Source organism: Letharia columbiana (genome assembly GCF_014066305.1).
Source record: "Letharia columbiana isolate WasteWater2 chromosome Unknown Sc0000050_s0, whole genome shotgun sequence".
Classification (NCBI taxonomy): Eukaryota; Fungi; Ascomycota; class Lecanoromycetes; order Lecanorales; family Parmeliaceae; genus Letharia; species Letharia columbiana.
In genome coordinates, this window is record NW_023501094.1 from 176,149 (window position 1) to 203,759 (window position 27,611).

At 49.1% G+C, this 27,611-nt stretch overlaps 10 protein-coding genes across 10 annotated transcripts; 5 read left to right on the forward strand and 5 right to left on the reverse strand.

Annotated features, from left to right (window-relative positions):
* Positions 1-226: 226 nt before the first annotated feature.
* Positions 227-3,145, reverse strand: HO173_010583 (uncharacterized protein; the record flags this gene model as incomplete). The annotated part of the gene is made up of 8 exons (XM_037312468.1): positions 227-1,651; positions 1,706-1,950; positions 2,001-2,157; positions 2,209-2,301; positions 2,352-2,531; positions 2,578-2,660; positions 2,711-2,914; positions 2,974-3,145. The coding sequence occupies 8 exons, from the start codon at positions 3,143-3,145 to the stop codon at positions 227-229; spliced, it is 2,559 nt and encodes an 852-aa protein (XP_037160684.1).
* Positions 3,146-4,899: 1,754 nt separating this feature from the next.
* On the reverse strand, positions 4,900-7,398 carry HO173_010584 (uncharacterized protein; the record flags this gene model as incomplete). Its single annotated transcript, XM_037312469.1, has 3 exons — positions 4,900-5,244; positions 5,300-7,278; positions 7,332-7,398. 3 exons carry the CDS (start codon positions 7,396-7,398, stop codon positions 4,900-4,902), a joined length of 2,391 nt encoding a protein of 796 aa, XP_037160685.1.
* Positions 7,399-8,279: 881 nt separating this feature from the next.
* HO173_010585 (uncharacterized protein) lies at positions 8,280-10,610 on the reverse strand (the record flags this gene model as incomplete). Its single annotated transcript, XM_037312470.1, has 7 exons — positions 8,280-8,342; positions 8,400-8,674; positions 8,725-8,854; positions 8,903-9,163; positions 9,213-10,410; positions 10,464-10,494; positions 10,547-10,610. 7 exons carry the CDS (start codon positions 10,608-10,610, stop codon positions 8,280-8,282), a joined length of 2,022 nt encoding a protein of 673 aa, XP_037160686.1.
* A 1,446-nt stretch (positions 10,611-12,056) lies between these two features.
* Positions 12,057-13,100, forward strand: HO173_010586 (uncharacterized protein; the record flags this gene model as incomplete). Its single annotated transcript, XM_037312471.1, has 3 exons — positions 12,057-12,164; positions 12,501-12,658; positions 12,719-13,100. 3 exons carry the CDS (start codon positions 12,057-12,059, stop codon positions 13,098-13,100), a joined length of 648 nt encoding a protein of 215 aa, XP_037160687.1.
* Positions 13,101-13,171: 71 nt separating this feature from the next.
* Positions 13,172-14,854, forward strand: HO173_010587 (uncharacterized protein; the record flags this gene model as incomplete). Its single annotated transcript, XM_037312472.1, has 5 exons — positions 13,172-13,403; positions 13,456-13,773; positions 13,846-14,018; positions 14,093-14,425; positions 14,567-14,854. The coding sequence occupies 5 exons, from the start codon at positions 13,172-13,174 to the stop codon at positions 14,852-14,854; spliced, it is 1,344 nt and encodes a 447-aa protein (XP_037160688.1).
* Positions 14,855-15,596: 742 nt separating this feature from the next.
* Positions 15,597-16,715, reverse strand: HO173_010588 (uncharacterized protein; the record flags this gene model as incomplete). Its single annotated transcript, XM_037312473.1, has 1 exon — positions 15,597-16,715. The coding sequence occupies one exon, from the start codon at positions 16,713-16,715 to the stop codon at positions 15,597-15,599; it is 1,119 nt and encodes a 372-aa protein (XP_037160689.1).
* Positions 16,716-17,096: 381 nt separating this feature from the next.
* HO173_010589 (uncharacterized protein) lies at positions 17,097-21,046 on the forward strand (the record flags this gene model as incomplete). The annotated part of the gene is made up of 7 exons (XM_037312474.1): positions 17,097-17,111; positions 17,174-17,878; positions 17,934-18,859; positions 18,908-19,472; positions 19,522-19,743; positions 19,794-20,876; positions 20,939-21,046. The coding sequence occupies 7 exons, from the start codon at positions 17,097-17,099 to the stop codon at positions 21,044-21,046; spliced, it is 3,624 nt and encodes a 1,207-aa protein (XP_037160690.1).
* Positions 21,047-21,558: 512 nt separating this feature from the next.
* HO173_010590 (uncharacterized protein) lies at positions 21,559-22,526 on the forward strand (the record flags this gene model as incomplete). The annotated part of the gene is made up of 2 exons (XM_037312475.1): positions 21,559-21,718; positions 21,775-22,526. The coding sequence occupies 2 exons, from the start codon at positions 21,559-21,561 to the stop codon at positions 22,524-22,526; spliced, it is 912 nt and encodes a 303-aa protein (XP_037160691.1).
* Positions 22,527-23,464: 938 nt separating this feature from the next.
* HO173_010591 (uncharacterized protein) lies at positions 23,465-25,736 on the reverse strand (the record flags this gene model as incomplete). Its single annotated transcript, XM_037312476.1, has 5 exons — positions 23,465-24,292; positions 24,344-24,611; positions 24,759-25,225; positions 25,286-25,576; positions 25,692-25,736. The coding sequence occupies 5 exons, from the start codon at positions 25,734-25,736 to the stop codon at positions 23,465-23,467; spliced, it is 1,899 nt and encodes a 632-aa protein (XP_037160692.1).
* A 1,137-nt stretch (positions 25,737-26,873) lies between these two features.
* HO173_010592 (uncharacterized protein) lies at positions 26,874-27,473 on the forward strand (the record flags this gene model as incomplete). The annotated part of the gene is made up of 1 exon (XM_037312477.1): positions 26,874-27,473. One exon carries the CDS (start codon positions 26,874-26,876, stop codon positions 27,471-27,473), a length of 600 nt encoding a protein of 199 aa, XP_037160693.1.
* Positions 27,474-27,611: the final 138 nt, after the last annotated feature.

A 27,611-nucleotide genomic window follows, 5' to 3' on the forward strand; every position in this document is an offset into this window, starting at 1 on the left:
TATACCTCCAGAACCCCGCTCGTATAAAGCACAGCGAATTCAGATCCCATGTACACACAAGCTGCATCCATGTGCAATTTTCATAAATCCGAGGTCATGCTAGGAATCGTAATGGTATCCGGTGTTCTGAGTGCCTACGCCAATGTATAAAGCTGGTCACATTGTTAGCACAGTATTGTTGCAAAGACATGAGTCAATGGAAACTTACGTATATGAATATGCATAATCACTTCTGCGCCTCGACTTTTGGCTGACCGTTCATATTGTTGTGTTGCGGACTGTTGCCTCCGCCTGATCCCTCTTTCCGTTTCTCTTCCTCACCCTCGTCATCATAATCTTCATCAACCTCCACCTTCCTCGCTGCTGCTTCGTATGCCTCTCGACGCTCTTCGCGGCCAGCATCAGAGATAGGCGTTTGAGGAGGCTCATTCGCCGTTGGCTGATGCATTGAAGGCAGCGTTGGTGGATGATGAGCGGCTTCAGACGGATGATAGGTTTCGTCGGCCCTTCTCTGCTCCTCACGTCTAGCTGTGGAAGAGCTCCGACTGTGTCTGAGTAGAGGAGATGCCGGCCTGGGATAGGGAGGAGACTGTGGTCTCCCCCGTGGAGACCCTGGTCTCGGCCGAGGAGAAGACTTCCTGTCTGGCGGCGATGCTCTACGGTGACGGTGGTCTTCTAACCTGTTTCGGCTCTCGCCGTTTGCGTGGTGCTTGTTTGCGACTTTGTACTCATCATCAGACTCATGGCTTCGCTTGAACCCAGTAGATGGTCGGTCATCTCTCTCACGAGCAGCAGCTTCAGCAGCAGCGAGCGCCGCCATTGGTGGCGGCGCACCGGCAGCGATACCTACCGATTGAGAAGTGTTGGGGTGATGTTGTTGATAATGCTGCTGCGGCGGGTAGTTGGGGCCTGGGGGGGACACTCTTGCTTCTGCAATCGGTCTTATCTCAGGTGGAGGACTATCTCCACGCCCGTAGGGAGCTCTAGGGCCTGGAGGTAGCTGACTGCCGCCCGTGGCAAGTCTCAAGCTAGGGTCTGGAGCTCCATAATTTGGATTGGGAATCCGGTTAGCGGTCGTTGGTCCAGACACAGGTAGTTGAGGCTGCGGTAACGATTGGGGAGCCGAGAACGGGAGCGTTCCATTATGATTCAAATTTGGTGGTGGTGAAGCTCGTCGTATTGGGGTATGTCGGTGTTGCTCTTGGTATTGCCTAATCTGATCCTGACGCGGGCTTCCTTGCCTTTGCGACGGTGGCGGTCTCACAGGCTCGCGCTGATCGTACATACTGGAGGGTTGGGTCTGAGGCTGAGGCTGAGGCTGAGGCTGAGGATTGGGGATGTCTGCCAAACGTCGACTCCAATCGGGTGCCGTGCCATTTTGCGCTGGACTGGGTCCATGAAGCACTGAAGGGGGGCCTGTCGGAACACCCCACTGTGGGCCCGGAGGAGCCCCAACGCCGGGGTTCTGGTATTGCTGAGGATGCACGTCTTGAGGTACTGGGGCATTTTGCTGATTAGGCATCCCGGTAGATTGACCATTGTTACGTAGAAGCTGCAAGCGAGCTTTGATATACATATTACTCGGGTCGAGGTCGAAGGCTCTTTGGTATGCGTCAAGTGCATCAGCAGTCTGATTGTTACATGACTCGTACTATCATTGGTTAGTTTGAACTTGTGTAGGTAACCGAATCTCGCGAAAGCTCACCAAAGTCCCAAGGTCATACCAAACTTCCGAGATGTACGGATTCAAACGAATCGCTCGGGAATACGCATCGAGGGCATCTCGGTACTGATTGATTTGATAATAAAGCACGCCAATGGAGCACCAGAAGGTGGGATTACGGCCATCTCGATAAACCGCTTGCTGGTAGGCTTCGTACGCCTTCGAATATTTCTGCTGGGACATGTAGCATCTTCCGAGAAGATACCAGCTTTGCGCATCCGTGTTGTCTGGACTGTTTAGTACCACGAGAGTGTACCCTAGGCTGTGCACAACTTACCAGAGCTCACAGATTTCTCCAAATACTCGATTGCTTGCTCCTGGCTGTTGAATAGCGGGCTTTCCTGGTGGTGCAACCATCCAAGCTGTTGTAAGACCTTGGCGTGATTGGGATCCCTATCAAGAACCCGGCGATACGCTGCTTTGGCGGAATCATACTGCTCATCTCGTGTTAGTCAAATGGTAATACTCAAGATCTGAGTACGTACGTCTTTGCGCTGTTCATGGACGTGACCAATCTGAAACCAAATATCCTCCTCGGTCAGTGGCCTAGGGGGATTCTGGACGATATACTTGAAGCACTTTCGTGTCGTTAGCAAGGTACGTCTACAACATGGGCGTAGGAGGTTACCTCTAAGCTTTGATCGTACTTTTGTTGCTGTTTGTATATTATCCCAAGACGGAAGTAGATCTCGTTTGCTTTCTCGAAGTCTGGCTGCATAGTCATGACCTGGGAAAAGGCCTCTTCGGCATGCTCAAGGGAGCCATAACGATCGTATAAAATGCCAATACCGTACCACAGTTTTGGTTCCTACCGAAGGTCAACCGGAGCAACTGGGACATCGCGGAGCACTTACTTTAGGGTCTCGGAGGTGGTACAGAGCCTGCTGATACGCTGCATAAGCTTGCTGGAGATCCTCCATCATGAGGAAGCAGTGGCCTTGTTCTCGTCAGCGGGATTGCGTCGATGCGCAATATGGAGGTAGCTACCCAGGCTGCCCCAGACTTCACCATTACTCTGATCGAGTTTCAGTATGGTTTGTAGGTATTCTACGGCCCTCGGGAAATTTTCCTTGGTCCTGAGGATACATGAGATTGCATTGAGGGCCTGTATGGATTGGTAGTTGTGGCGTAGAGCCTGCTCGTAGGCGAAAAGCGCGCCATCGGAGTCCCCTTGAAGCTCACAGGTACTGCCTATGTGATGTCTTAGTTTGCGATGATGCAAGTATTGATAGGCGCGATGAAGTACATACCTATTCCCAACCAAATGTTCTCACTCTGGGCATAGAGATGCGCTTGTGTAATCTTGGCGTGTGATGGTTGTTGCATTGGCAAATGGCCGTTGACTTGAGGATGTCCGGCGTGTAATCCATGATGCAGATGAACACCTCCAGGAGAGGCTGGTTGATGATGATGATTCGCCATTGGGGGGGTTTTTTTGGATGGATGGAGGGATAGAGAGGGTTTGAAAGAAGTGAGGGTGAGAGGGAGGGGGGAGAGGTGAGAGGTGAGAGGTGAGAGGTGAGAGGGTCTGCGGCGGAGCGGTCACCAATTCCCCTGGCTGGGTCGAATGCTTCCAAGACGTACCGAACCTTAAAATTATGGAGGAGCAAATATAGTAAATAAAAAGGCAGATATTGGTGTTTTTATGGAGAAGGTGTTAGTGGGAATAATATCATAATTCGCAAATGCAAATGCACATGTAAAATGCAAATGAATAAAATCAAAGTAGTAGTAACGAGGGTAAAGGGAGGAAAGGGAAAGGGAAAAAGGGAAAGGGATATCCTGGAGCCGTTCAATGTCGTGGGGCGGCGCATCGTATGTCGCACACCTATCTCACTAGCTTCCTTGTGATTTGGAAAGGACTAAACTCCCGCACTCGTGGTGGCTTTAGCGCCAAGACCCACCAACAGCCGGGATCTTACTTTAGCTCAAGTACTTTATGAGCCTACTTTACCTTTTTTATGCGATTTCATCCAGCCCACGCCTTTACTGAGCTTAATTTGATCTACACGAGTACTCATCATCACTTCACCCCAGGATAGAGAAAGAAAGGTAAGGAAGAAAAGAAAGAAAGTAAGAAAGAGAGAGAGAGAAGGAGGAGGAAGAAGAAAGAGAGAGCAGAGCCTCTCATCCCATCTCTAATCCTTTCGCAAAAGAGTGTGGTGAGGCTGACATGAGAGGGAATTCACGAACCGCATCCACATACCCTTGTAGATCTCCAACGCATCGCCTAGTAAGGCAGCTGGCTCCGATCTTTTTTATTTTGAGTGCTGACTACATTATTATTATCACTTACCTTACTACCTTTCAACTACGGTACCACACTAAAGGACAGAGACCGTGACTTATAGGCGCATTCATGGAAAAGTAAATGTGCTGCTTTGTTTCCGAGCCAAGATCGTCGCTTGTCACAAAGCGGATCGCAGGCTGCGTCTAGCCTCCCTCAACCGAGACTTGACTCTTCTGCGACGGGGGCCCTAGATCTCTTTACCACTATGTACTACAGTAGGTACTACTACTATCACCACCAACCGTATAGGCCTATGACATGTAAAACCAGTTGCGCATTCAACCTTAACAGTAAAATGTTCTCGCTTCTCCCATCTCCTTCATTACCCTGACAGCATTTCCGTGGGGTGATGTTATAAGCGCTTGATTTGGGAAGCCGCTCAGACCACTGCTCAGATGCACGATCCCTCGACAATAATAACAAGGGGAAAGGCTCCGCGCACACCCCTTGCCTCTAGCCGTATATCCCCCCCACTTCTCAAATCCTCCCCAGAAACACTTTGCACCTTGACTGCTCTTTTCACATGGCTCCCGGTGAACCCTCAATGAATTAAATGGTCAAGGTATGTAGGTACCCTCAGGGTTGATGGCATCCAAGTATGGCAGTCGGAGGGGAAAGGGTCCCGCATGGATCGGAGCAAATCTGCATTCTCGCCATGAAGAGATCGTAATACATAAGCTGTGTAGATAGAGTAGGTATGAAGATTGGATCTACTAGAGCGATCGCTATGCCTCTCCTGCCTTCTTTAATCATCCAAGTCGTCTGTCATGTCTTTGCTCCCAATGACTCTCCGCTCACGAGTCACATCATTCAACGCCGTCCAATGCAGATGCAAATGCAAATGCAAATGCAATGCAAGCCCCAAGCCCTTCCCATGTCGAACAATTTAAGCATATCGCACACTAGGCTGCACATATCCAAGCGGTGGATACTGCGGACCACCTTTGTAGCCTCCATACCCATGGCCACTGCCACCACGTCCTTGTCCTTGCTGCGCGCCACTCATCCATGCACCCTGCGGCATAGGGCCCCCCCACCCTTGGTTCATGGGTGGCATCATTGGCTGGGTTCGACGCGGCTGCCGAGGGCGTCTGCACCGTCGTACAATGCAGCTAAGGATGGAAAGCAGCAGAAGTCCGCCAATGCCACAGCATATTCCAATGACGAGGTTACGATTGTCATGAATCCAGCTACCGATTTCTTTGGCAGCGGTTGAACCTTTGCATTGACCCTGTTGAAAGTCAGTAATGGAAGCTCAGATGAGCGAAAAGCGGGATTTTACTTACGTTATTGCACTTCCCACCACCACCGCACACAGTACCGTCAAGGAAGTTCTGCTGCATACTGTAACAAACACCTGGACCGAACTCAGGGGAAGCACACGACAGCGTGCAGTCTTGGCTGTCACAAGCGTAAGTGTCGTTCTTCGTCGTGTACGAACCCATCAATGTCTTGCACTGCTGATCCCTTGACGTACATTGTCCGCTTGCGCATTGGAGGCTTTGAGAGCTGTTTCCGCAGCTCTGTCCATTGGGCGCAGAGGCATCGGGGGGACAGGTCGCGTTGGTGCCACTACAAGTCTCCTGCGGGTCGCACTGGCCGGTACTGGCTCTGCATACTGTACCGGCGCTGGAGAGTTGGCAATTAGTGCAGCAGTCCTCGTTTGAGGGATCGCAGACAGCGCCATCCTTGAATTTACAGGTCGTGGCGTCGCAGCAGGCGTTGCTACCGCAATTCGCGGTGCCCCCGCAATCGCAGTCTTCGCCCTCTTCGACAATGCCGTTGCCGCATTGTTGGCCGCTGATCGTTGTAACACCTTTATTGTCGGATAGGCAGGAACTCGAAACACTATTGCGGCCAAGGGCAGAGCAGATATTACCGACAGTGCAGGCGCTGAATGCCGATATGCCATCCACCTCATAAGGATTCATGATGTACTTGGACCCCGCATCGCAGGTAGTGGTGCTGAGAGGGCAGCATTGCTGGGAGTTGACGGTCTCGCTTGACGCACAGGTCTGCGAATCGCAGTCATGGACGGCTCCAAAGGTGTGACCGGATTCGTGGGCAATGACTTGCCATTCTGTGGAAGTCTTTGCCACCACATTGGCACCACTGACGACTTCTCCCGAGCTGTTCGTTACATCGTTCACGCAGAGTTGGCCAAGCCATGATAAACCGACCTCAGCACCAGTTTGACAAGTAGTCAAAAGGGTCCAATAAGCATTGCTATCTGGGTTGTCACCTCGCCATTGCGAAAACGTATTGAGCCGATCTGTGATAGACGTATTGCCTCCGCAGCCAGTGTTCCATGGCGTAGCAGCCGCTGGGGTGCCAGGGCATGTCGCGTCGCTGACAGTGAGATTCTGGAGCCCCAATGAGATATTGAAAGTACTCTCGTACACATTCGAAGCTGAGTTGATCTGAGTGATCACATTAGAGTGTGCAGTTTCGGATGAGTTGAACGACCCAGTGTAGGTGCAATCGGTAGCTACACCAATCAAAGCCACTTTTCGTGTTGTAGGACAACCAGCTGAATTACCGATAGTGCTTTTCAGATTGACACTTCCAGAGTTACCCCCAGCAGGGATACCGCCAGTATCAATTTGTCGCTTCCCGAATAGTGAAATGATCGGTGCAGCGCCCCAAGATCCAACGCTGCGTTTCAGCACGGTTTGCTGGGGGTCGGAGTTGAAGTGTAGTTCATGAGATCTGCAGGAACCTTGAATTTCGCCAGACCTCCGTAGCTCTGTGTGCCCGTTCAATGGTCTCTTGTCGATGTCTGAATCCCGGAATATGACCATGTACTCGTCGTCAGTTAATTCCACCTCAGGGTCCAATGCGTGCTTTGTAGAGATGTAATTGGATCGTAATTGGATGTGGTGATGGTCGTGCATGATTGTAAATGCGCCTTCAAACAACGGGTCGGTTCCATCTCTCCGAATGACTATTCTGGCCCAACCTATCTTCGTCCATCTCCCATCATAATCCTGGGTCCATGCATCTCCCTTGAAAACTTTGTGCGCTCGTCGATCGATCTCCTCTGTGCGTACTAATTTGCCGTCCTGTCCTAGATACTGCACCGACGCTCCTTTTGCAATTATATCATGGTTCGGTTCCAGAGTAAGCTTCACCTGCTGCCTTTCCTGGTGAAGGTCGAAGAAGAGGTCGAAGTGTGAGTAAGCATGTACCCGGGACGAAGGCGTGCCAATTTCAGCGTTCTCGACGAGGGTCAAGTAGTTTAGAGGTTTTCTGCTCAGGGAATGTGCTGTGGCAAGCCATTAGCTTACAGTCTGCATCTCACAGTAGAAGAGTTCGTACTTTGGACAGAGGCAAATAGAAGGCATATCGTGCTGACGACTGTGCCTATTCGGCACGGCACCTTCATAATCTGTCCAGAAGAAGTAGCAACAGCCAAAGACTGTGCTTGAAAGTTGATCCAGGAGACCGACAGTCAAGTCAAATTTGCAGGCGACTAAAGCAGATCTCTCAAAAGGTTTCTAGAAGAATAGGTGGGTGTTGATGGCAACGCAAGCTTCAATTTCGTGAGGAATTTCTATTTCACAAGGCTTAGAGGAAGAGTCAGCCCTGGTGGCCCCAAGGATCCGAGAGATCGCATGCACTCCGCACCAAGCCGAGGCACTGCGACAGAAGACCAAATGAATGGCTTGTACTCTTTGACAACAGCGAATCAACTTCAAAACTTTGGCCAGATGAGGTGAAGCAATGGAACAGGGGAAGTGGCGGTTTCGTCAAGAGCACGACAATGTGAATGAGGGGACTCGGGGAGACAATGTGAATGAGGGGACTCGGGGAGGGTCTATTGGCGTCTGGCAGCCAAAATCGGTACCCGCGGTAACTAGAGTGTGTCTATTTAGGGAAGGTGACGAATCTCCAGGGGTCTGACAGGGGGCTCCTGGATGCGACCTAAAGTAAATGTGAGCTACACACTGCTACAGTATTGTTTTGTACTAGTACTCCGTTGATTCTTCACCACCACTACACCAGCCAGCGACACAGAGTCACAGACATGTATGCAAATGCATTCGCATCCACGAATATCATCTTCATTTCTAAGAGTTGGAACCTAGCCGCAGTTTCCCCATATTTTCATTCAATTATCTTAGGCTATTGTACTGGTTAAAGACCTGCTTCTCGGTTCATATCTACTGGCGTAAATTTTTTGCTTGGCTATCAACGCTCAATGTAGGAAGCAACGCTCAATACCCTACTCCTTAAGACACTATGCAATGATCCCAAAGCAGCTTTCTACTTCTTCCGTGATGCCTGGACTATCTCGATGATCTTGTCGACCACACTTGGGTCCGAGAGCTAGGGCCAGAGAGTCAGCATGATGAGCGCAGGAAGAAGCTGCATCTAGACACTCACAGTAGAGGTATCCCCCAATGAATCCTCCTCTCCGGCTAGAATCTTACGCAAGATGCGCCTCATGATCTTACCCGACCTCGTCTTAGGAAGATCATCAACGACGAATACTGCTTTCGGAGCAGCAAAAGGACCAATGGACTTCCGAACTTGAAGCACCAAATCTTTCTTAACCTGATCGTTGCTTTCGTTGCCTTCTTTGAGGGAGACGAAGGCATTGACAGCTTGGCCTGAGAGCTCGTCGTGAATGCCCACCACTGCCGCTTCTGCAACTTGGTCTACCCAAAGTTAGCTTGTGTCTCTGTGCAAGACACTCGTTTTCACTCACGATGCTCGATGAGAGCTGCCTCGATCTCCGCTGTTGAGAGTCTGTGCCCAGAGACGTTGACCACATCGTCCACGCGGCCTCGGATCCAGTAGTAGCCTTCATGATCTCGGCCAGCGCCGTCACCAGTAAACTGCAACATGTAAGCCAAATAACAACGAGGAATACATAGCTGACTCACGTAGTAGCCCTTGTATACGTTAAGATATGTATCCATGTATCGCTTATGAGCACCCCAGATGGTTCGAGCCATGCTAGGCCATGGCTTTTTGATAGCCAGAACACCCTCTACGTCGTTGCCATGTATTTCTTCCCCAGAGACTGGATCAATAATCGCGGGCTCGATACCAAAGAAAGGTAATGATGCGCTTCCAGGTTTAGTCGGGGTGACACCACCCAAGGGTGTAATCACGTGGGATCCAGTCTCCGTTTGCCAGTATGTCTACCGTCTCGTTAGCTGTTACAGATTGCTATGCGCATGCTTTACTCACATCGACAATATGAGCCTCCTCCTTCCCAACAATCTCAAAGTACCACTTCCAGACTTCGGCTGCGATGGGCTCGCCAACCGATCCCAAAACTCGAAGATGCTTCATTGGATGCTTGGCGTGAGAATCGCCGGCTCGTTTCAATAATCTCAGAGCTGTTGGGGCTACGTAGAATTGAGTGACCTGGTGCTTGTCGATTACCTCCCAATATCGCGAGAAATTGGGATATGCCGGAGTGCCTTCGAAGACAACAGTAGCAATACCAAGGAGAAGAGGCGCGTATACGACGTACGTATGTCCAGTGATCCAGCCAACATCACCACCACAGAAGAACTTGTCGTTGTCGTGGATATCGAAAACATACTTGCCAGTCGCTGCTGCGCCTAGCAAGTAGCCGGCTGTGGTATGCATGACACCCTTCGGCTTGCCCGTTGATCCCGAAGTGTATAGGAGGAAGAGCGGGTCTTCCGAGTTCATAGGCTCGGGAGCGATGTAATTTGGATACTTCTCCGTTTCCTCATGCCACCAGAAGTCTCGCCCGCTGGTCCAATTCTTGGATAGATCGGCGCCCGTGCGTTTGAACACTAAGCAATGTGTGACGTTGGGGCATTGCTTCAATGCATCATCAACTATTTTCTTAGTGCCAATTATTTTGCCGCCTCTCTTGCCCTCATCACTAGTGATGACAACCCTGGAATTGGCATCAATCACCCGATCTCTGAGAGAATCCGAAGAGAAGCCCGCGAAGACGACCGAATGAACAGCACCAATACGGCTACAGGCAAGAAAAGATATCAAGGCTTCAGGCACCATGGGCAAGTAAAGGGCGACTGTGTCTCCCTTCTTCACGCCCATCTGCTTCAAGACATAGGCAAGCTGTGAGACTTCCCGGAGCAGCTCCCCGTATGATATTGTGCGACCTTCGTTTGGCTCGTCTGCTTCGTATATGATGGCTGGCTTATTGGGATGCTTGAAGGCATGACGATCGACACAATTGTACGAGGCATTGAGCCTGCCCTCGAGGAACCAAGCGTTGTCACCATGGGTAAAAGACCCGGAATGAACAGTCTGAAAGTCTCTGTCCCACGTGAGGAGATCCCTTGCCATCTTCCCCCAGAACTTCTTTGGCTCCTCGATGGACTCTTTGTACATCTTCTGGTATTCTTCCATGCCGCTCAGGTGGGGCTTAGCGGGGTGCTTACTGCTGGGGGTCAACGATCGCAAGGAGAGGGTTTGGGTCTGGTTTGAACTCACTCAAACATCTGCTTAGGGACATGGTATGTATCTGGGCTCCATGGTCAGCAGAGGTTCTTCATCCAAACGCTTTCTTCATTTACCAGTGTCTTTCGCCTCTGCAACGACCATGGGCGCACCAGGCGGTTGAACGTCTCCTTCGCTCATGGCTGGAGTTCGCTATGGGTTTGCGAATAGTTCGAGCAATGGACTCAGAAAATATGATGGGTGTGTGAGAAAGAGAGATATACAATGCAAATGACTGGGTATTCCTGTTATTGTTTGTCGGGAACCTTCAATTTTGCAGCTGCAGCAGTAAGGGAAGCATCATGAGATCGGAGCAATGGATGGGAGCACATGGATTTGGAGGTGTTATTGGTATTGATTAAGTCCGGAGAAACGGGATCTCGGACAGACCCCGCAGAATAGGGCTACTATCTACCGCGGGGAAACTTCGTTCGTCCACAATGTCTTTCATTAATCTTACCTGCCACCTGTGGATATACCTACGAATGATGTTTTTGACTATGGAAATGGTACATGACTTCCTGCTGCAGGTACTGGGTAGCCCAGATTTTCCGCTCCACTGAACCCAACCTCCCTACATCGAATTCTAAAACTCCTAACCTCCGTCTACGCGTTTTCCGCCTACCGCCTACGTACTTCTGCCGCGACTAGCTAGCGAGCCTATGTATATGTCCGTCCTCATACAGCTTCATACCCGTCAACCAAATTTCTTGCACCTCTCCCCAATCACTCAACACCACAAGGGCAGCCTTCCGGCCCATTTCATTTAGACCTGTCTTCGTCCTCCATAAGACTGGCAATGTTCTGGGATGTGCAACGGACTGCATCTGCGAAGGAACATCCACTCCATGCTTTGACATTTTGGACGCACTCGGCAACGCTGCTGCAATAACCAATCAATGTGTCCGTGCCATCGATCGTGACCATGAATCTCACTTCGTTTTGAGCATAGAGGTTTTGCGCATGCCCTACGTTTACTCCGTCGCGCAATCCTGCCATCTCAATAGCATCGCTGTTCAAGATGCAATTACTCTGGTCTGGGCGAAAGCCGATGTGGCAGTCGCAGGGTAAAGATGAATGCCGTCGGTGATGATTGGTGAGTAGGCTCCTTCGGACGAGATCAGGCCTGTGATGCTAGGAGATCGAATGGATTCATTGCGTTGAAAATATGCGTTGTCCTCTTTGCGCCGGATCCGAGAGCGCTCGTGCCAGTGTCGTAGTCTGTAGTGATATGTCCAATGGAAACGATGGTGCCACGCTGAACAAGATCTCGAAGAGGATGCTGCGTTTCCGGAGCTAATATGACCATCTTCAATGCAGAGGGAGCTTCCTCGTCGCCATAGACTGATCCTAAAGACAACTCTGCAGGGTTTTGCATGAGACTAGCGTCTGTTTACCCCAAATCCATATCAGAGTCCTGCAAATTTTGTTTCCCGTGGACGCAGACGCGAGCATTGATCAAAGCTCTGAAAGTAAACATCGAGGGTGCTTCAGCTGTAAAAGATATTATAACATTGGGTAGTTTGACAAGGACTATGGAGCGAAAGAGGAACAGGAAAATCTTGCAGTCCTGAGTTGGTTGTCACGATGGGCGATGAGGCTATCCTAGGTCTGTGCAACCGATTGATGAAAAGCCGGGATAGCGTCCATAGCATTAGAGAGATAAAGACGGGAAAGCACAGATCTGCGATTACTGTATGCGAGACCATGATGAGTACTTTCATAGTCAATGTCCAGGATCTAGCTTCCCTTGGCTGAAGGGGTTGACGTTCGCGACGTCAAGGCTAACAGTAACTTATGTTCCCTTGGTTCAATCTTGTATGGTCAATTTAGTCCGTTCCGAAGATTGATATCTATAAAACAGGAATATCTGAGTGCATGCACAAACGTACTCTACTATCATGTGCCTTGGCTCCGGGATTGTGGTGAAGCAGTAACCTGAGCAACGCGAGTACGCATATTCAAACAAAGCTTCAATCTCGTTTGAAGCTTTGAATCAATTCTTCTGCCGCAAGTCTATTCCGGTCCAAGACTATTCAGCCAGTGAACAAGACCCCAGAACCCGTCGCACAAAACCCCTCTCAAGACCTCTGGACCAATGGGGACGGTGGTAAAAAAGCCTCAAGAGCAGCGTTCACCTCAGCGCGCTTCGAGACCACGGTCAAAGCAATGCGAGTACCCAGGATGCGGTAAGATGATTTCTTCTAGTCATCTAAAGTATCACTACCAGCACCGACACTCCAATCAAGATTCTCAAATCCAGTGCGACTACCCAGACTGCAGTCACATGGTAAACCCCAGGTCCTTGAAACGACACTATCTGCGAGTACACTCGGAACAGCTGCGGCAATACCAATGCGAGGATCCGGAATGTGTTCAGAGCTTCAGGTTCAAGGCGAAAGCAATGCACTTTTCCAGGATGCGGTAGATTCTATGATCAAGATTACATGGAAAAGCATTTTCAGACCCAGCACTCCGGTGAGGTCATTCGTATTCAGTGCGAGTATCCAGGGTGTGACAAGATGTATCCAACCAAGGAGGGCTGTAAGAGGCATTACCGACATCAGCATTGTGGTCAACCAAGAATTCTTCATTGTGAACATTGCGAATGGGGCTTCACAGGAGCTCTGAGTGTTTACCTTAAGCACTTTCTGAAGGCTCACGACCATCGCCATCTTCTCATCATTCCGCCACGGCCAAGCATGGACATAGCAGACATCAGCAAATTTCGCCCTCACCAGAAATTGATAAATCAAGCAGAACAAGTGGTACGTCAAGCAGAACAAGTGCCAGCGACAAAGGGTCAAGAGCCAACTACATTGACTATGGTAGATGAACAAGATTCATCGTTTATCGTAGCAAAACTCGATCCTAGGCTTCGAATGGCTGAGGGGTTTCCGGCCCTCACCGTCAGAGAGAGGAATGACATAGCTTGTATTAGTCCTGCTTCAATTGATTGCCATAATATCATGCTGACTTGTTTTAGTAAAATGTGTCAGCTACTGGCTGGATATGTCAAATCTCAATGCCCCATGTAAGGGACCAGAATACCTCAGAAAAGGATCTGAGACTGCCCGCGACACTAGCTGTCGTTTCAGCATGACAATGAATCTCGACGCGGCGTTAATTCAAGCCTTCTTTACGATCCAGATCGTCAAACCTGTTCTACCGCCTGAATTTGCCGTTTACACTGTGAAACAATGGATTTTAATTCGGAGTTGGGAAACTCAAACACAATTCAACTTCTGCCTACAGCCAGACAAGTCAATCGAACCTGTCGAGCCAAGACTTGTCGTTTTTCGCCGTGGCACGATCTTGAGATATACTGCGATATGCACTATCTGATTATTCCATATTTGTGCAAATTTGCTCACAGACGCACGACCGGACGAGCTCAAGTCTCGAGAAGTCTCATTAATTGAAAACGTGAATGGTTTGAAAGTCTTGGCTGAAACATCCAATCATACTTTCGAGTGGAGGAATCCTGATCTAGCAAACATTCTTCTGGCTATCTCAAATCCAGATTCAGACGGGCCGAAGGTGTACGCTGTGGATACAGAGTTTCACCAACCTTTGTCAGGAGGAGCAATCAAAGTTTCAGAGGTGGCATTTGTCGATGTTAGGACTGGCCGGATTGTGTAAATGCCGCCCTCGGCGATGACAAGAGGGCTTTAGATACGTCCATAAAGCTCGCTCGACGAAAATTGGACGGGAAGACATTGACAGCTAAGGATGTTCCCCTAGTCCGCACAGCCGCAGCTCTATCAGAGCAAATCGAAGATTGCCACCTTGGACCGAATGATATAATCGTGGAGTGGAGCTTCAATACCAACGCTCTGCTTGATATGACGAACATTAAATGCTTTCTGAAGCAGACCGGCTATGACAGCCAGACTCTTCTCCCAAGCAGCGGTCATGCATTACTTAGACCTACCATGAAATTCCTCAGTCAAGCAGTAAAGCTTAAGAGTTGGAGACTACCAATTCTCTTTTGAATACTCTTTCCGCAAGATCCTTTGGTCGCTCAGAATCACTCCGCTGCGGTCGATGTAATACAAGTGGTGCAAATTCTTCGGCTGATGGTTGAGTTGATAAAGCCCCCAGAAAATCGTAGTCTGCCTCAAGACTTGCTTCAAGGCCTCGAAGGCTTGTTGTGGGTAGACGATGATTGCACTCAGAGCAATACTCTAGATCATTACTTTGATTTACTCGAACGCGAAATTATCGTTGATGCCCCCACGGCCCTTGGTGAAGAACAGGATGGTATGGATCTCGATGATGAGAGATCAGATAGTGAGAAAGATGATGAGAATACTAGTAACATGGAACTTATCAGCGAGGACAGCAGCGACGAGACTTGGGATGACACAGATAATATTGACTAAGATGTGGGGAGGAAGGGACGTCAAAGTAGGTTTTGTGATGCAGCCGTAAATACAGACGCCTGAGCTTCAACGACCTGACAATGATGTCTGGTTGGCTGGATGATGGGACGAACCGCTACCGAGATGCAGAGCCCCATCTTATTTCAACTTGGTCGCTTAGCCAGAAAGCTCGGTGTAATTATGGTATTTTGACGCGCCGATCTGAAAAATAACGGATGTGATAGTGCAATAGCGACCAGGTAACATTTGAGGCCCATTGACGTGACATTTGTGCCTTTCCTCTTTGTTAAATGCGTAACTCGCTTCATTAATAAGAGCGATGCGCAGTCCTTGACAGGTTGATTTTTGCCCTTTTAGAGCAGGCATGTCTGTTTAGACATCCTTCTTTTTCTTGACTCCGAAATTCTTAAGGTCACTAATTAATGCAGAGCTTGCTGCTGCGTTGGAGCGTCACGTACTTGATCGAGAAGGGGTCGTCCACCGTTGACGCTTCAAAATCAGCAATCGTGGCATATTCAAGAGGCAATGCATCAAGCCTTCTGTTAGGACTGAACCAGGGTGGATCATAGAGTCATGGTTAACGAGGATGTTATTGATGAGGATTTATCTCTAGGCATTACCATACAAATAGTGGGAGTAAGGGTGCTAGGCCCAAATAGAAAGGTAGCCAACCTGGAGTTGAGTGGCCTGTGGCTACCTATGGTTGTCACACTCGTGACACCTTCGAGCCATGAGCTTGTTGTCATCCAACAAGCCTTGATTCGCTCTCTTCGACGTGACAGAAGTCTTGATTTGTGTCATTACAAGTGGCTCCGTCTGGATCTAGCTCAAGGACCTGCCAATCGTAGTGAACATCCTGGGCTTCCGATAGTATCATAATGATAGCTTGAGCTATGGTCTCGAAATTTTGAGTTGCCAATGCCATTACAGATGGCCCGGCACCACTAAGGCAAGTTCCAAGAAGCCCAGGGTACTTGTCATATCGAAGCTCTAGTAGCACCTCACCCAACCCTGGGACTAAATTAGTCCGATAGGGTTGATGGAGCCGGTCTCGCATTGCTTCTGAGATTTTCGCCGCACGCAAAGGTTTCTCGCCAAGTAGAACGGGAAGTAAAGCGCAACGCTGGAGATTGAATATAACGTCCTCGCGGGTGTAGCTATATGGTAGCTGACTTCTTGCCTCCGCCGTATTCGAATGAAAAGTAGGAACGACTATAATAGCCTTAATATCTGAATTGAGCCGGTAATGATGGTAGCATCCAATCGATAGAGGCGGCTTATGAATGGGTAAGAGGCTGGTGTCTGTATCTCCAGAAAGCTTAGGTAAGACCTCGCTCAGCGGTATCTCTATACGGGCGATATCCATAAATGCTCCGATAAAGCCACCAAAGAGAGCAGGGGCGATGTTATCGGGATGCCGCTCAACCATTAGACAGTAGTCAAACATCCTTTCCTTAGATAGACCTAGATCGCCTGCTTCATTGCCTAGCATTACTCCAGCAACTATAGCAGCAGCTGAAGATCCCAGACCTCGCGAGAGTGGGATTGCTGTGATTAATGTGACTGTAGTAGCAGAAGGAAAGGCTTCTTTTCCATGGCAACGTAGTACATAGAGCGCAACTTGAGTGACCAAATTCTCATGGACCAAAGAGCTCAGTAGTTCCGAACCCTCGCCGTGGCATATGATTTCGCAATTCCATGGAGCCGAGCTCAAGCTTCCTTGACCCAAGTCCTTTATTTGTAGCTCAAGAAAGTTGCCGAATCGTTGAGAAGCTGACGGTGCGGACCTGAGGGCAAGACCAAGAACGTCAAAACCAGATCCAAGATTTGCCGAAGTGGCTGGGACTCTGATTATTTTCATTGTACCTGCTACCGCTACGTTAACGATTGCTAAGATAAAGACGAAATAAGGACGAGGGGAGTTGATAGTAAAAGAGCAGAAGAGCAGAGATTTTGAAAGCTCGCTAAGATTGAATGAGGAGAATTATTCCCCGGTCTGGTGGGTGTGCTTGAGAAAGTCTTGGCGGAAGAAAATCGTCGCGAGCGTGCTTAAAGTATCCGGCCGGGGTGCTGCATTAAGCTAACCCCCCTGTCACCCAGCCCGCACCTAATAGCGGCATCCTTGGCAGATTAGTGTCTTCTTCTCATGCCAAGATTTTTACCAATTGTTCCCCTTCCTAGACTTGCCTTTTCATCACAGCTGCCAGCACCTTTGGTGTTTGATTAAGCCTACGGGCTCATCATGTCTCAACAACAGGTGAATTGAAATGGGCCCTCCCTCTTTTTAGGTATGTTATCTAATCTGCAATTGGGATACAGCATGCGCCTGGGGGCTACTACAGCGGAAAAAACAAAATCCCCGACATCAAGACGTTCGTAGCAAGTCTAGATAAAGATAAGAGGGAGAGAGATGAAAAACTTGATGCTCTCCGCAAGCTCGAGCAGCAACAGGGCCAACAGGGGCAAAAGGGTACCAGCGATGCCACTCCGCACAAGGAAACCCACGCCGGCGAACCGGGTACTCTCAAGACAGTCACCGACCCGACAACCCAGAATCAAGTCCAAATTGAAGATGTCAACAAGGAATTCATGAAAGCTGCCGAGGACCCCCAGCTATCAGTCCCAAACGTGAACCTCGGCAAAGAAACCCCTGTCAAGACCGATGCCCATCAAAGCAACCCAGAATACAAACACAACCAAGACATAACCGCCCCACCTGATCCTGTGGCTGAGGGAAGTACTTCAGATGTCCCCATTCACGGGGAGAAGACGAACATCTTGTTCCACCCAACACCTTCGGTCAGCTACGAGCCCATGTTCGCAGCCCTCGAGACCAGAGCTTCAGGGTTGTGCATTGGAGTCTTCATTGCTATCGTGTTGCTTGGGAAAATGTTTGGCGGATCGTTGAAGGGGCTGATCCCCACAGCAATGTGCATTGTCTCTGGTATATTCCTCTGGATGAAGGAAGTCGTCCGTAGTGGAAGAGAAGTCGAATGGGCAAGTGAACAGTCGAGGGGAGAGACTGTAAGCGTTGAGACTCTGTTAAGCTGGAACTTCTGCATGTGGCTGACCGGTACAGGCGACGGCCAATCTCCTTCCAGAATCTGTTGAATGGATGAACACATTGCTGGGAATTGTCTGGGGTTTGATCAATCCAGATATGTTCGTTGGAGTGGCCGATACTTTAGAAGATGTGATGGGTGCATCGGTGCCTGGGATCATAGAAAATGTCCGCGTAGCAGAGATCAACCAAGGAAATAATCCGATCCGAATTCTTAGTTTACGCGCTCTGCCAGACACGCACGTCAAAGAGTTGAAGGAGAGCATCCACGAAGAGAACAAGAAGAACAAGGATCCACAAGAGGCTGCCGCCGATGAGGAAGGAGGCGACTATTATAACATTGAAGCATCATTTGCATATCATGCCAAGCCGAGCGACCCCAACGATACATCTTCTAAAGCACGGAATATGCATATGCAGCTGGTGTTCTATCTTGGTATCAAGGGGCTATTTGGCGTCCCGCTACCCATTTTCGTGGAATTACAGGGAGTGGTGGGTACGATCAGACTGCGTCTTCAGATGACACCTGAGCCCCCTTATTTGAAAAATCTGACCTTCACCCTGATGGGCTTGCCGCAAGTCCAAGCTGGATGTGTGCCGATGGTATCGAAGGGGGTCAACATTCTCAACCTCCCTCTGATATCGAACTTTGTCCATTATGCTATTGGAGCTGCGTGCAGCATGTACGTTGCCCCCAAATCGATGTCCATTGATCTTGGTGCAATCCTACAAGGCGACGAAATCGCCAAGGACGTTCTTGCATTAGGTGTCATGTGGATTCGGATCCACCGAGCGATAGGTCTGAGCAAGCAGGACAAGCGTGGGAGCAAGGGTGGAGGCTCGGATCCATATATCACCTTGACATTCTCCAAATATGGAAAGCCAATGTACTGTACACGTGTGATTACTGACGACTTGAACCCGATATGGGAAGAGACCGCAGCGTGAGTACGTGGGACTGACCTGGAAGTCCTGATGTTAATTGACGACAGATTGCTTGTCGACCCCGAGTACATCAAAGCTGATGAGCAACTCAGTGTAGAGTTATGGGACTCGGACCGCACCAGCGCTGATGACATTGTGGGCAAGGTCGAGCTTTCTATGCAGAAAATGATACAGCATCCTGGTAAAATGTACCCCCAAGTATCAAAACTTACAGGGATGGACGCCGATAGCGAGATGCCCGGAGAGTTGCACTGGGAGGTGGGTTACTTCTCGAAACCGAAGTTTAGGCCTGCCCTGCGAACTGACGGCAAAAATCCCGATCTTCCTAACTCGCTCAAAAACGACCCAGAGCTACAAGATGATAAAGGTACATTGAACAACGCAGACCAAGATGCTGTAGCTCACACTCCTCCTGACCCTTTGTGGCCAAGCGGTATCTGCAGCGTTGTTGTTCATCAGATAGTCAACCTCGAGCTTGAGAACATTCAAGGTAGTAACGGGAATAGGAAAGGCAGAGAGTATGAACCGGCAAGGGATGCTGGCGAGAACACGGAAGAAGTAGGCAAGCAGCTTCCAAGCAGCTACTGCACCATTCTGTACAATGATCAACTAGTGAGCATCTCTTACCTTTTATGCAGTATGGCTACTAACATCACGTCAGGTATACCGTACTCGAGCCAAGGTTGTCAGCAGCAAGCCAATCTTCAATGCTGGAACCGAGAGATTCGTGAGGGATTGGAGGTCTGCGATCGTTACGGTCACTGTCCGTGACCAGCGCCACCGGCAGCATGACCCTATCCTCGGCATTGTGCCGTTGAAGCTGTCCGATATTCTGCAGACTAGCTCTCAGGTGACTCGCTGGTACCCACTCGATGGTGGCATTGTATGTTGGACCAATAATTTTACATTGGAATCGCGTGCTAATTTGATCAGGGTTTTGGACGGGTCAGGATCTCTCTGCTATTCAGAGCTATCGAGACTCGCCTGCCTCCGAACATGCTGGGATGGGACGTTGGCACTTTTGAATTTACTTCCGACAGAATCCTGGCCCTGAATTATCATAGTAACTCGAAATTGAAGATGAGGACAGGTGGCAGCATTGGTCAAATTAGCAGAACACAATGCCAAAAGCTTGCAGAAGGCGACGGCATGCACTGGGACATTGCCAAGAAAGACGGTAAAAACAACGTGCGATTGCCGGTCAAATTCCGGTATCGATCACCTGTTGTCTTTGAATTACATGTTACAGGGAAACGAGGCGCGGCCGCATACGCTGTCATCTGGTTACATCACCTTGTGGACAATACCGAAGTGGACATTAACATACCCATCTGGACCACCAAGAATGGTGCCCGCTTGACCCAAAACTACATAACGGAGGATAACATTCGCGCCAAAGAAGTCCCTGGCCTGGAAGACACTGAAGAAATAGGCCGTCTGCAATTTCGTTGTCAGTTCAAAGCTGGTATAGATGAGGACCATGAGCAATTTGTTGTCGACAACGAATCGCGGGAGACGTTCGAAACTTGGGAGGCTTGTCTTGCGGAAGGCGTTCGCGAAAAGCGTGTGACCAAGGAAATGCCGCCGAAAGTGCGAGAGCTACACGATCAGTCTTTGACTGAAGGCCGCGATGTCCTCAAGCAAGCTGACCCGGAAGAGCGAAAGAAGTGGCTTGCGAAAGATGGCCAGGACTGGAGCGGTGCTTTTACGCATGATCCGAAAGCTTACATGGACTCACAGGGCCGTAAGCGAGCAGAGCCTGGTGTGGATAAGCCTGTCCATGATCCTCACGTTCCAAGCGACGACGATGACCACATAGGCGACGAGGGCGATGACAGCGATTCGGAGTCTGACATCGGCGTACAAGATGCGGAGAACAGGGGGGCAGGGAAAGACATGAATGGGAGCGCTGCTGAGGGAACGACACTACAGGACGATGAGCAGACGAGGGCAGTAGCGAACAAGAAGTCCGAAAAAAGAAAAAATAGGGGTTTGATGCAGTGGAAACCTGTCAGGGTAAGTCTTGGTTCTCAGCAGAGCGCTTTGGGCTGAAGGCATGCTAATCACGTATTGTACAGAACCTTGCATTTGCGAAAGACGAGGCTAAATTCTCAATGAAGAAGATGCAGCATAAGATCACCGGAGGGTTGGGTGGAAGAGAACCTGGAGTGGAGACAGAAACTTGAACTTTTCTGCTTCTTGCTTGCTTTTCGGCGATTGTAGTTATATCAAGGGGGACTGGCTGGTCCAAAGAGTCCTACAGTATGCGTTGTAATACCATCGTCCTCCTCTGAAACCCTCACAAACCTACTTATTTCGCCTATTGCAGCGTGTTCCTTGTTAGCAATCGTAGGTTTGCTCCTACTCATGACTTGGTTCATCTCGACCTGCCCTAATATTCCAGTGAACTTAGTATGACCTAGTATAATTACACAAAGGAGATTTTACATTTCCGATCCCGCCACGCTAGAATTGAAGATTGAAGGTATCATCCCGGTTTATCTGTACTATAGAACAAGAAGTTATGAAAGACGTAGAAAATTACCTTACCTCAATCTACTGGTGAAAAGGGAGCTAATGGTTATATTTGTATTGACACTTAGCGTTGGCTGAGGCTGAAATGTATCCTAACATGAATCATTGATGGATTAGACAGCAACACTTCGCTTCCTTCCCACTTGTGAATATTGACACAACCATGGACAGCCCAGAGCCCCAAGCTCAAGGCGGCGACGTCGAAACCCCAACGCAGCAGCAAGCTCGCCTTCGCCGCGAGCGACGTGAGGCCAAGATCAAAGCCGGAGGTTCTGCACGATTAGAGAAAATCACCAACCTCTCCGGCAGACAGAATCTACCCGGTAGGCTTCATAGTATGCTTGCCCACCCCCTGACCGATTGCTAATACTGTAGAAAGAACCTCCTCCTGGCACACTCCCCACCTCTTCGCCCTCCACGCACGGCGACCCGGAAGAAGTCGATCTCTCCACCCACCCATCCGCAAATCGTACCCCGAACTCGAACAATGGTGCTCCAACGGAAGCGGATATACGTGCGCTCCTGCGGGGCGGGGCTCCTCAGCCTGGCGCCGATGGTCAGCAACAGCAGGGGGAAGAGGATCCGATGATGAAGATGCTACAACAATTCATGGGCGGTATGCCCGGTGCTGAAGGACCAGGAGCGGAAGGAGAAGGCGGGTTGCCGCCTGGTCTGGCGGCTATGATGGGGGCCGGTGGGATGGGCATGCCTGGCACGGGTGGGACGCAGACGAAGCAGGAGGATACGTATGGGTACCTGTGGAAGATTGTGCATGCTGTCTTTGCCTTGGTACTGGGTATCTACGTTACGGCTACGTCGCACGCATTTAATGGGGATGTCTCAAGAGGTGGCGTTGCGGGAGCTGGACACGAGGGGGGTGTCAACGTATTTTGGCTATTTGCAACGGCGGAACTGGTACTGCAAAGCTCGAGGTTCTTCCTGGAGAAAGGAACCGGCAGTCAGCTGGGAGGGTGGATTGGGATTGTGGGGAACATGCTGCCGGAGCCGTGGAAGGGATATGTTAGGTTAGCAGCGAGATACAGTGGGATCTGGAGTACGGTCGTAGAAGATGGAATGGTCGTCGTTTTTGTTCTTGGGTGTGTGGCATGGTGGAAAGGTGCGGTCGGGTAGGACCGTAGGAGTGGAGCCAATCAGCCGTGTATTTCCACGAGGATCAATGAATTCGACCCCGTTCTTGCTGTCATGTCACGAAGAGGCAGCAAGCTAAGGAAACCAATAGACATCCAGGACAGCCCAAATCCCGAGAGGCTGGGGGTGAACATGTAAGCCTCTTTGGGAATAGCTAAGGTACCTTAGCAATCAATAAATGGGCAAATTGGGGAGATGTATAAGAGGCAAGGCTATATCTTGGGGTGAAGGAATATCATCTCATAGATCCTTGGCATCCACGAGCCCACGGTCTGGACGATGGTGATATGCAGTTGTGAATTGTTTCCGCATTTACTATGACGGCCCATACGTGCTTCACCTATCCTATTCCTCGCTTCGAGTTTGCCGTTCAGACCCATGATTACACTCAATGCGTACCGGCATTGCCTGCCCTCCAACCCGCTCATTGCCTGTGGAACACTACTACATGAGCCTGCCTAGTCTCTTGCATCAAGAGACCTGACCTGCGCTTCCGGCTGATTCACTTGTCTTTCTTCAACAGCGTCTTTCCATAAAGTTGTGTGTCTCGTGTTAAAGTGGTGACATCTGAAGCGCTGGTTTACAGGACTGTGATGACTCGATAGTCGGCCAGAGATATTTTCAAGGGAGCAGTTGTCAGCAGAAGATGACTTTCTACCGCCTGCCAGGCTAGCGTCTAGGCTGCAGAGCTCAAGATGCTACAGGCAGTATGGAGATCACTTAACCGTAACCGAACGCCTAGACAAAGAGACTATCGAGCACCATTGTGGAGAGATCGATGTTGATGTTTCTTCGACAGTAGTCATAAATCGGGGAGGATACCGTAGTTGCGAGTTGATTGGCTGTTACAATACCGTCAAATGCTTCTTCTTATCATACGTCGAGCGAAAATTTAAGAGCCCGACTGCCAGAGTTATTTGTCAACCGGACAAGGAATGGAAGCGCTCGTGGGCACCCATAGCGAAAGACGGCAGGGTTGCACCACATGCTTGGCACTTGTCTCCCTGGTCATTCTCATCACCCTCGCTATCCCATGCCTCATCGGCAAGAGAGCTTCCTTGCGTAGATAGGAGGGCGTGGTCGGTCCTAAGACCAGCGTGATCCGGAGGGTAATGACTGGAAATTTCACGCTCAAACTGACCAATGCCGTCTTGCTTTATCTGGCGATCCTCCGGCTCATCGTCAGAAGGCGCGACATCCACATCAGCAATCTTCCAATCCTTGAGCACATCTTCCTGTCTTCTAAGCATCCTTCCAATGTCCCTACCAGCGCTGGCCTTTCCCTCACTTGCAACCATGGACATGTTTGTTGCGCAAAGGTTGAGCAGACTGAGATTCCAGCCTGATTTTTCTGGATGTAGCTTTCGGAACAAGGGCAACACGGCTTCTTCAACAAATTTTTCGGCCAGGACGGTGATATCCTGGGCAAGACTTTGCACGAACGATGGCATGGAGCTAGATTTGGATATGCGAGTGAGGTTCCTTGAACGTGTTCCGTCAGGATTGAGAGGCGGCCGAGGGCGAGTGGAGAGTCGTAATGTATTGGGATGGGCAATCCACCTTCGGGATGCAGTGGCCTTGGTATCACGGGCAAGGCCTTCTTCTTCTCTTTCGAGGGCTATACCAATATCTCTCTCATCCACCAAAGAAGTCAGGTCCAGGCGCATTCGTTTGATGAGACTGACAGACAGCATTTTCAATTCTTTTTTGACCTGCTCAATGTCGTCTAGCCTGATGTAGCTGTCTTCCTACCCGCGGTATCAATAACGATACCCTAAGTGACATTGATCGTAGCTCACAATGCTAATTTGCTGGGGCACTTCTTTGGCTTTCGCTACCTCCGTGTCATCGACGCCATGGAGCAAACCCCAGACCTTATCTCCCAAGTCTCGTGGGACGCCCGGACCAGCAAGCAATCGGCCCAGTGGTTCCGGTCCCATACCTTCAAGTATGCGGACATCTCGCACATGTACATTCTCCATGGTACCACCATAGACAAGGCCAGCATCAAAGGCCGCTGGACGTCCTAACACGTGTTTTCTGATCTTTTGAGCAATTTTGAAGCCACTTGATGATTCCGGAGTCAGCATTACTGTTTCGGAAGGGAATCTGGGTCCAAAGACATGTCTTAGGAGCAGAGAACTCTTGAGACACGCCTGATGACTCATAAGACAGCATGAATAGGGAAGAATTGCCTCGGAAAGTATAACGTACATGCCGGGTATTTTACCAATGTCATGACCGTCAATGAAATCAATCACATTGCTCCTACCATCTCTATGATCAGGGTTATAGGGCGGAAGAAGAGTCGTCTGACCCTTTGGCTTATTGAGATTGCCTACCAATTTTGATATGAGCTTGTTGGTGCCGATGCCGACTGTACAAGTGTAACCCTGTTGCTCCTCCAATTGGTACCTCAAGTGCCAAGCAAGATAAGATCCGAGACGCAGACGGAGCAAAAGATCGACTGATTCATTGGAAGAAGAATTATTTGCGGAGACAATCCCGGATGCTGGAATCGTTGAAGCTGCAGGGAAGGTATGACCAAATACGCGCGATGCATCAAACGGGAAACCAACGGTTGGATCATTATGATCCAGGTGAAAGAAAGAAGTGGTCAAGTCATTGTGATTGAGAAGGGCAGAGTTGTAGTCGACAAGATCAGTGACATCCATAAAAACCTGCTCTGACTCAGCCATGGTGTACACGACGCCGCTCTTTGTCATTGTCGAGAGGCTTACTTCGTCGAAGCCGAGCCTCTCGACCTTATTACTCCAACTGTAGCCTCTCAAGAAATTGTAGTTATCTTTGGATGCATTCCGGAAGCGAGTCAAGTCTTCGCCGAGGACTAGTATCATATCGGGGCACATTTTCTTGGCTTCCTGCACAAGCTGTAGCTTGTAAAGGCCTCTTCGTCGAGCTTCATAGTTGCAGGTGACGATGATTTGCTTCTGTTGTACAGCCAGGGGCAGAAATTTCCAAGCCGGATTTCCTTCCTTTTCGAAGACAGCGGCATAGAAGCAATCTTGATCCTATCAGTTAGCATTGAAGAAAGGGCACCTTGTTCTTCTTACGGACCATAGTCCTGTCACAGAGATGAGCCACAGGACAGGGAGTGCCAGCCCTGAGGCCATCAATTTGGCTTACGAAATGGATGATGACTCTCCCATCGCGCCTCTTAGGAGTCTGCATGATGATCGTGATACCGTCAGCTTCAAGGTCAGAAAATTCTATCCTTGGCAACCTGACTCATGCCCGAGAGTCAGAAGCTATTTTTTTTTGGACTGGGGGGAGGAAGAACTCATGCTTGGCCTCGGAGATTATACCTATCTTACGGAGGTTGCCACCGAAAGTCCTGAACATTAGGGTAAGGGTTTAAAACCCCCTGCATTTTTTAAAAAAAAATAAAAAAAAAAATATGAAAAAAAAAAAAAAAAAAAATAGGCCCCCCCACCAAAAAACCCCCCCAAAAAAAAATTTTTTTTTTTTTTAATAAACCCCCACAAAAAAAAAAAAAAAAAAAAAAAAATAAAAAAAAAAAAAATTTTTTAAATAAAAATAAATTAATAAATTAATTTATTTTAAAAAAAAAAAAAAAAAAAAAAAAAATTTTTTTTTTTTTTATTTTTTACTTTTACCACTCAGCCCTATGGCCTAGTGCCTTGGCGGAGGCATCCCCTACCATATCATGCCTCCTTCCCACCTACATAGTTCGGTAGCCTTATTATCCTCGTTCTACCTCACCCATACTGGTATCGCACCTATACTAGTCCTGACATTATAATAAAGCTCCTTCGTACACCCCCCGGCGAAGAGAATTGACGGGTTTTCACTTTCTGCTCGAAGCAAGCGACCGAGCCTGATAAAGAAAACGCTGGGTATTTCTACCATACAGAAGCCCCACCACACATACAAATCACAAACCACCTACATCATTCGAAAGAACCTATATCAGACAACCTACATTATCAACGGTAGCCTAATCCATCAAAAAACGAGTTCCCTACATCGAATACAAGAAATTCGTCTCCGCTTCGTTCCCCGCAAAAAATCTATAACGAATAGCAAACTACCGGCGGACTTCCTACCATTCGAAAGGACACTATTTAGAGTACTCATAGTCTTTACGGCGACTTGATCGGTCAAGAAACGAGTGTTGCAGAACCCCGCGAAGAAACAAAATTTCAACACTCAATACAGAGATCTCTCCATTCCACTCGACAAAGACACTATTCGATATTGCAATAAACCTCCACGGGGAAGCCCAGCCAAAATCGCCATTTTTACGCCTATCTTCTCCGCTCCGTTCTTACCTACATTCAACACATCATGAATTCCTCAAATTCTCACTCAATTCCACCTACATCAACACCAAGATACCTCCCTCCGCATCGCCGATCACCTACATACCGCGGCTATCCCTACCTTACGTACGACGACCTACATGCGAGATATTCGCCTCCAAATTCGCCACAACTTCGTATGCCACGTATACAGCGATCTCTATCTGCTAAGGACCTTTATCAGCGATATCGAGAGACATCAAGTCATCCGAAGGAGAGGCGTAGCCAAAATCCGCCTGGCATCCCAGCTTCTTCTCCTTCGCAGGAGTTGCCAGGGCAACAAAGAGAGACACAGGCCCAAAACTCGGCTGGCATCTCTACCCTTCCACCCCCATCCCCACCTTCACCCAAACCACGAGATTTCGAAGCACTAAGAGCAAATCGACCAATCTCGCCACAGCCAGTCAGACAGCCACTTAGCCCAAGGCTGCCAGATCCACCTATCTTCACGGGCACTAATTCAATACTATTCGATGACTGGAAAATGAGAATTCAAGACAAGCTTACCCACAATGGTGATTATTTCCTCACCGATACCTTCAAAATTACCTACGTTATAGTGAGACTTAGAGAGGAAGCCAGTTAGCACGTGTCTATCAGACGACGATATCGCTCATACTCTACAGTCGATAATCTTCTAGATCATTTAAGCAACGTGTATAAGATACCCTTATCCGTTCTTAGAAGAACCTATTAATATACTTATAACAAAATAAGTTAAGGA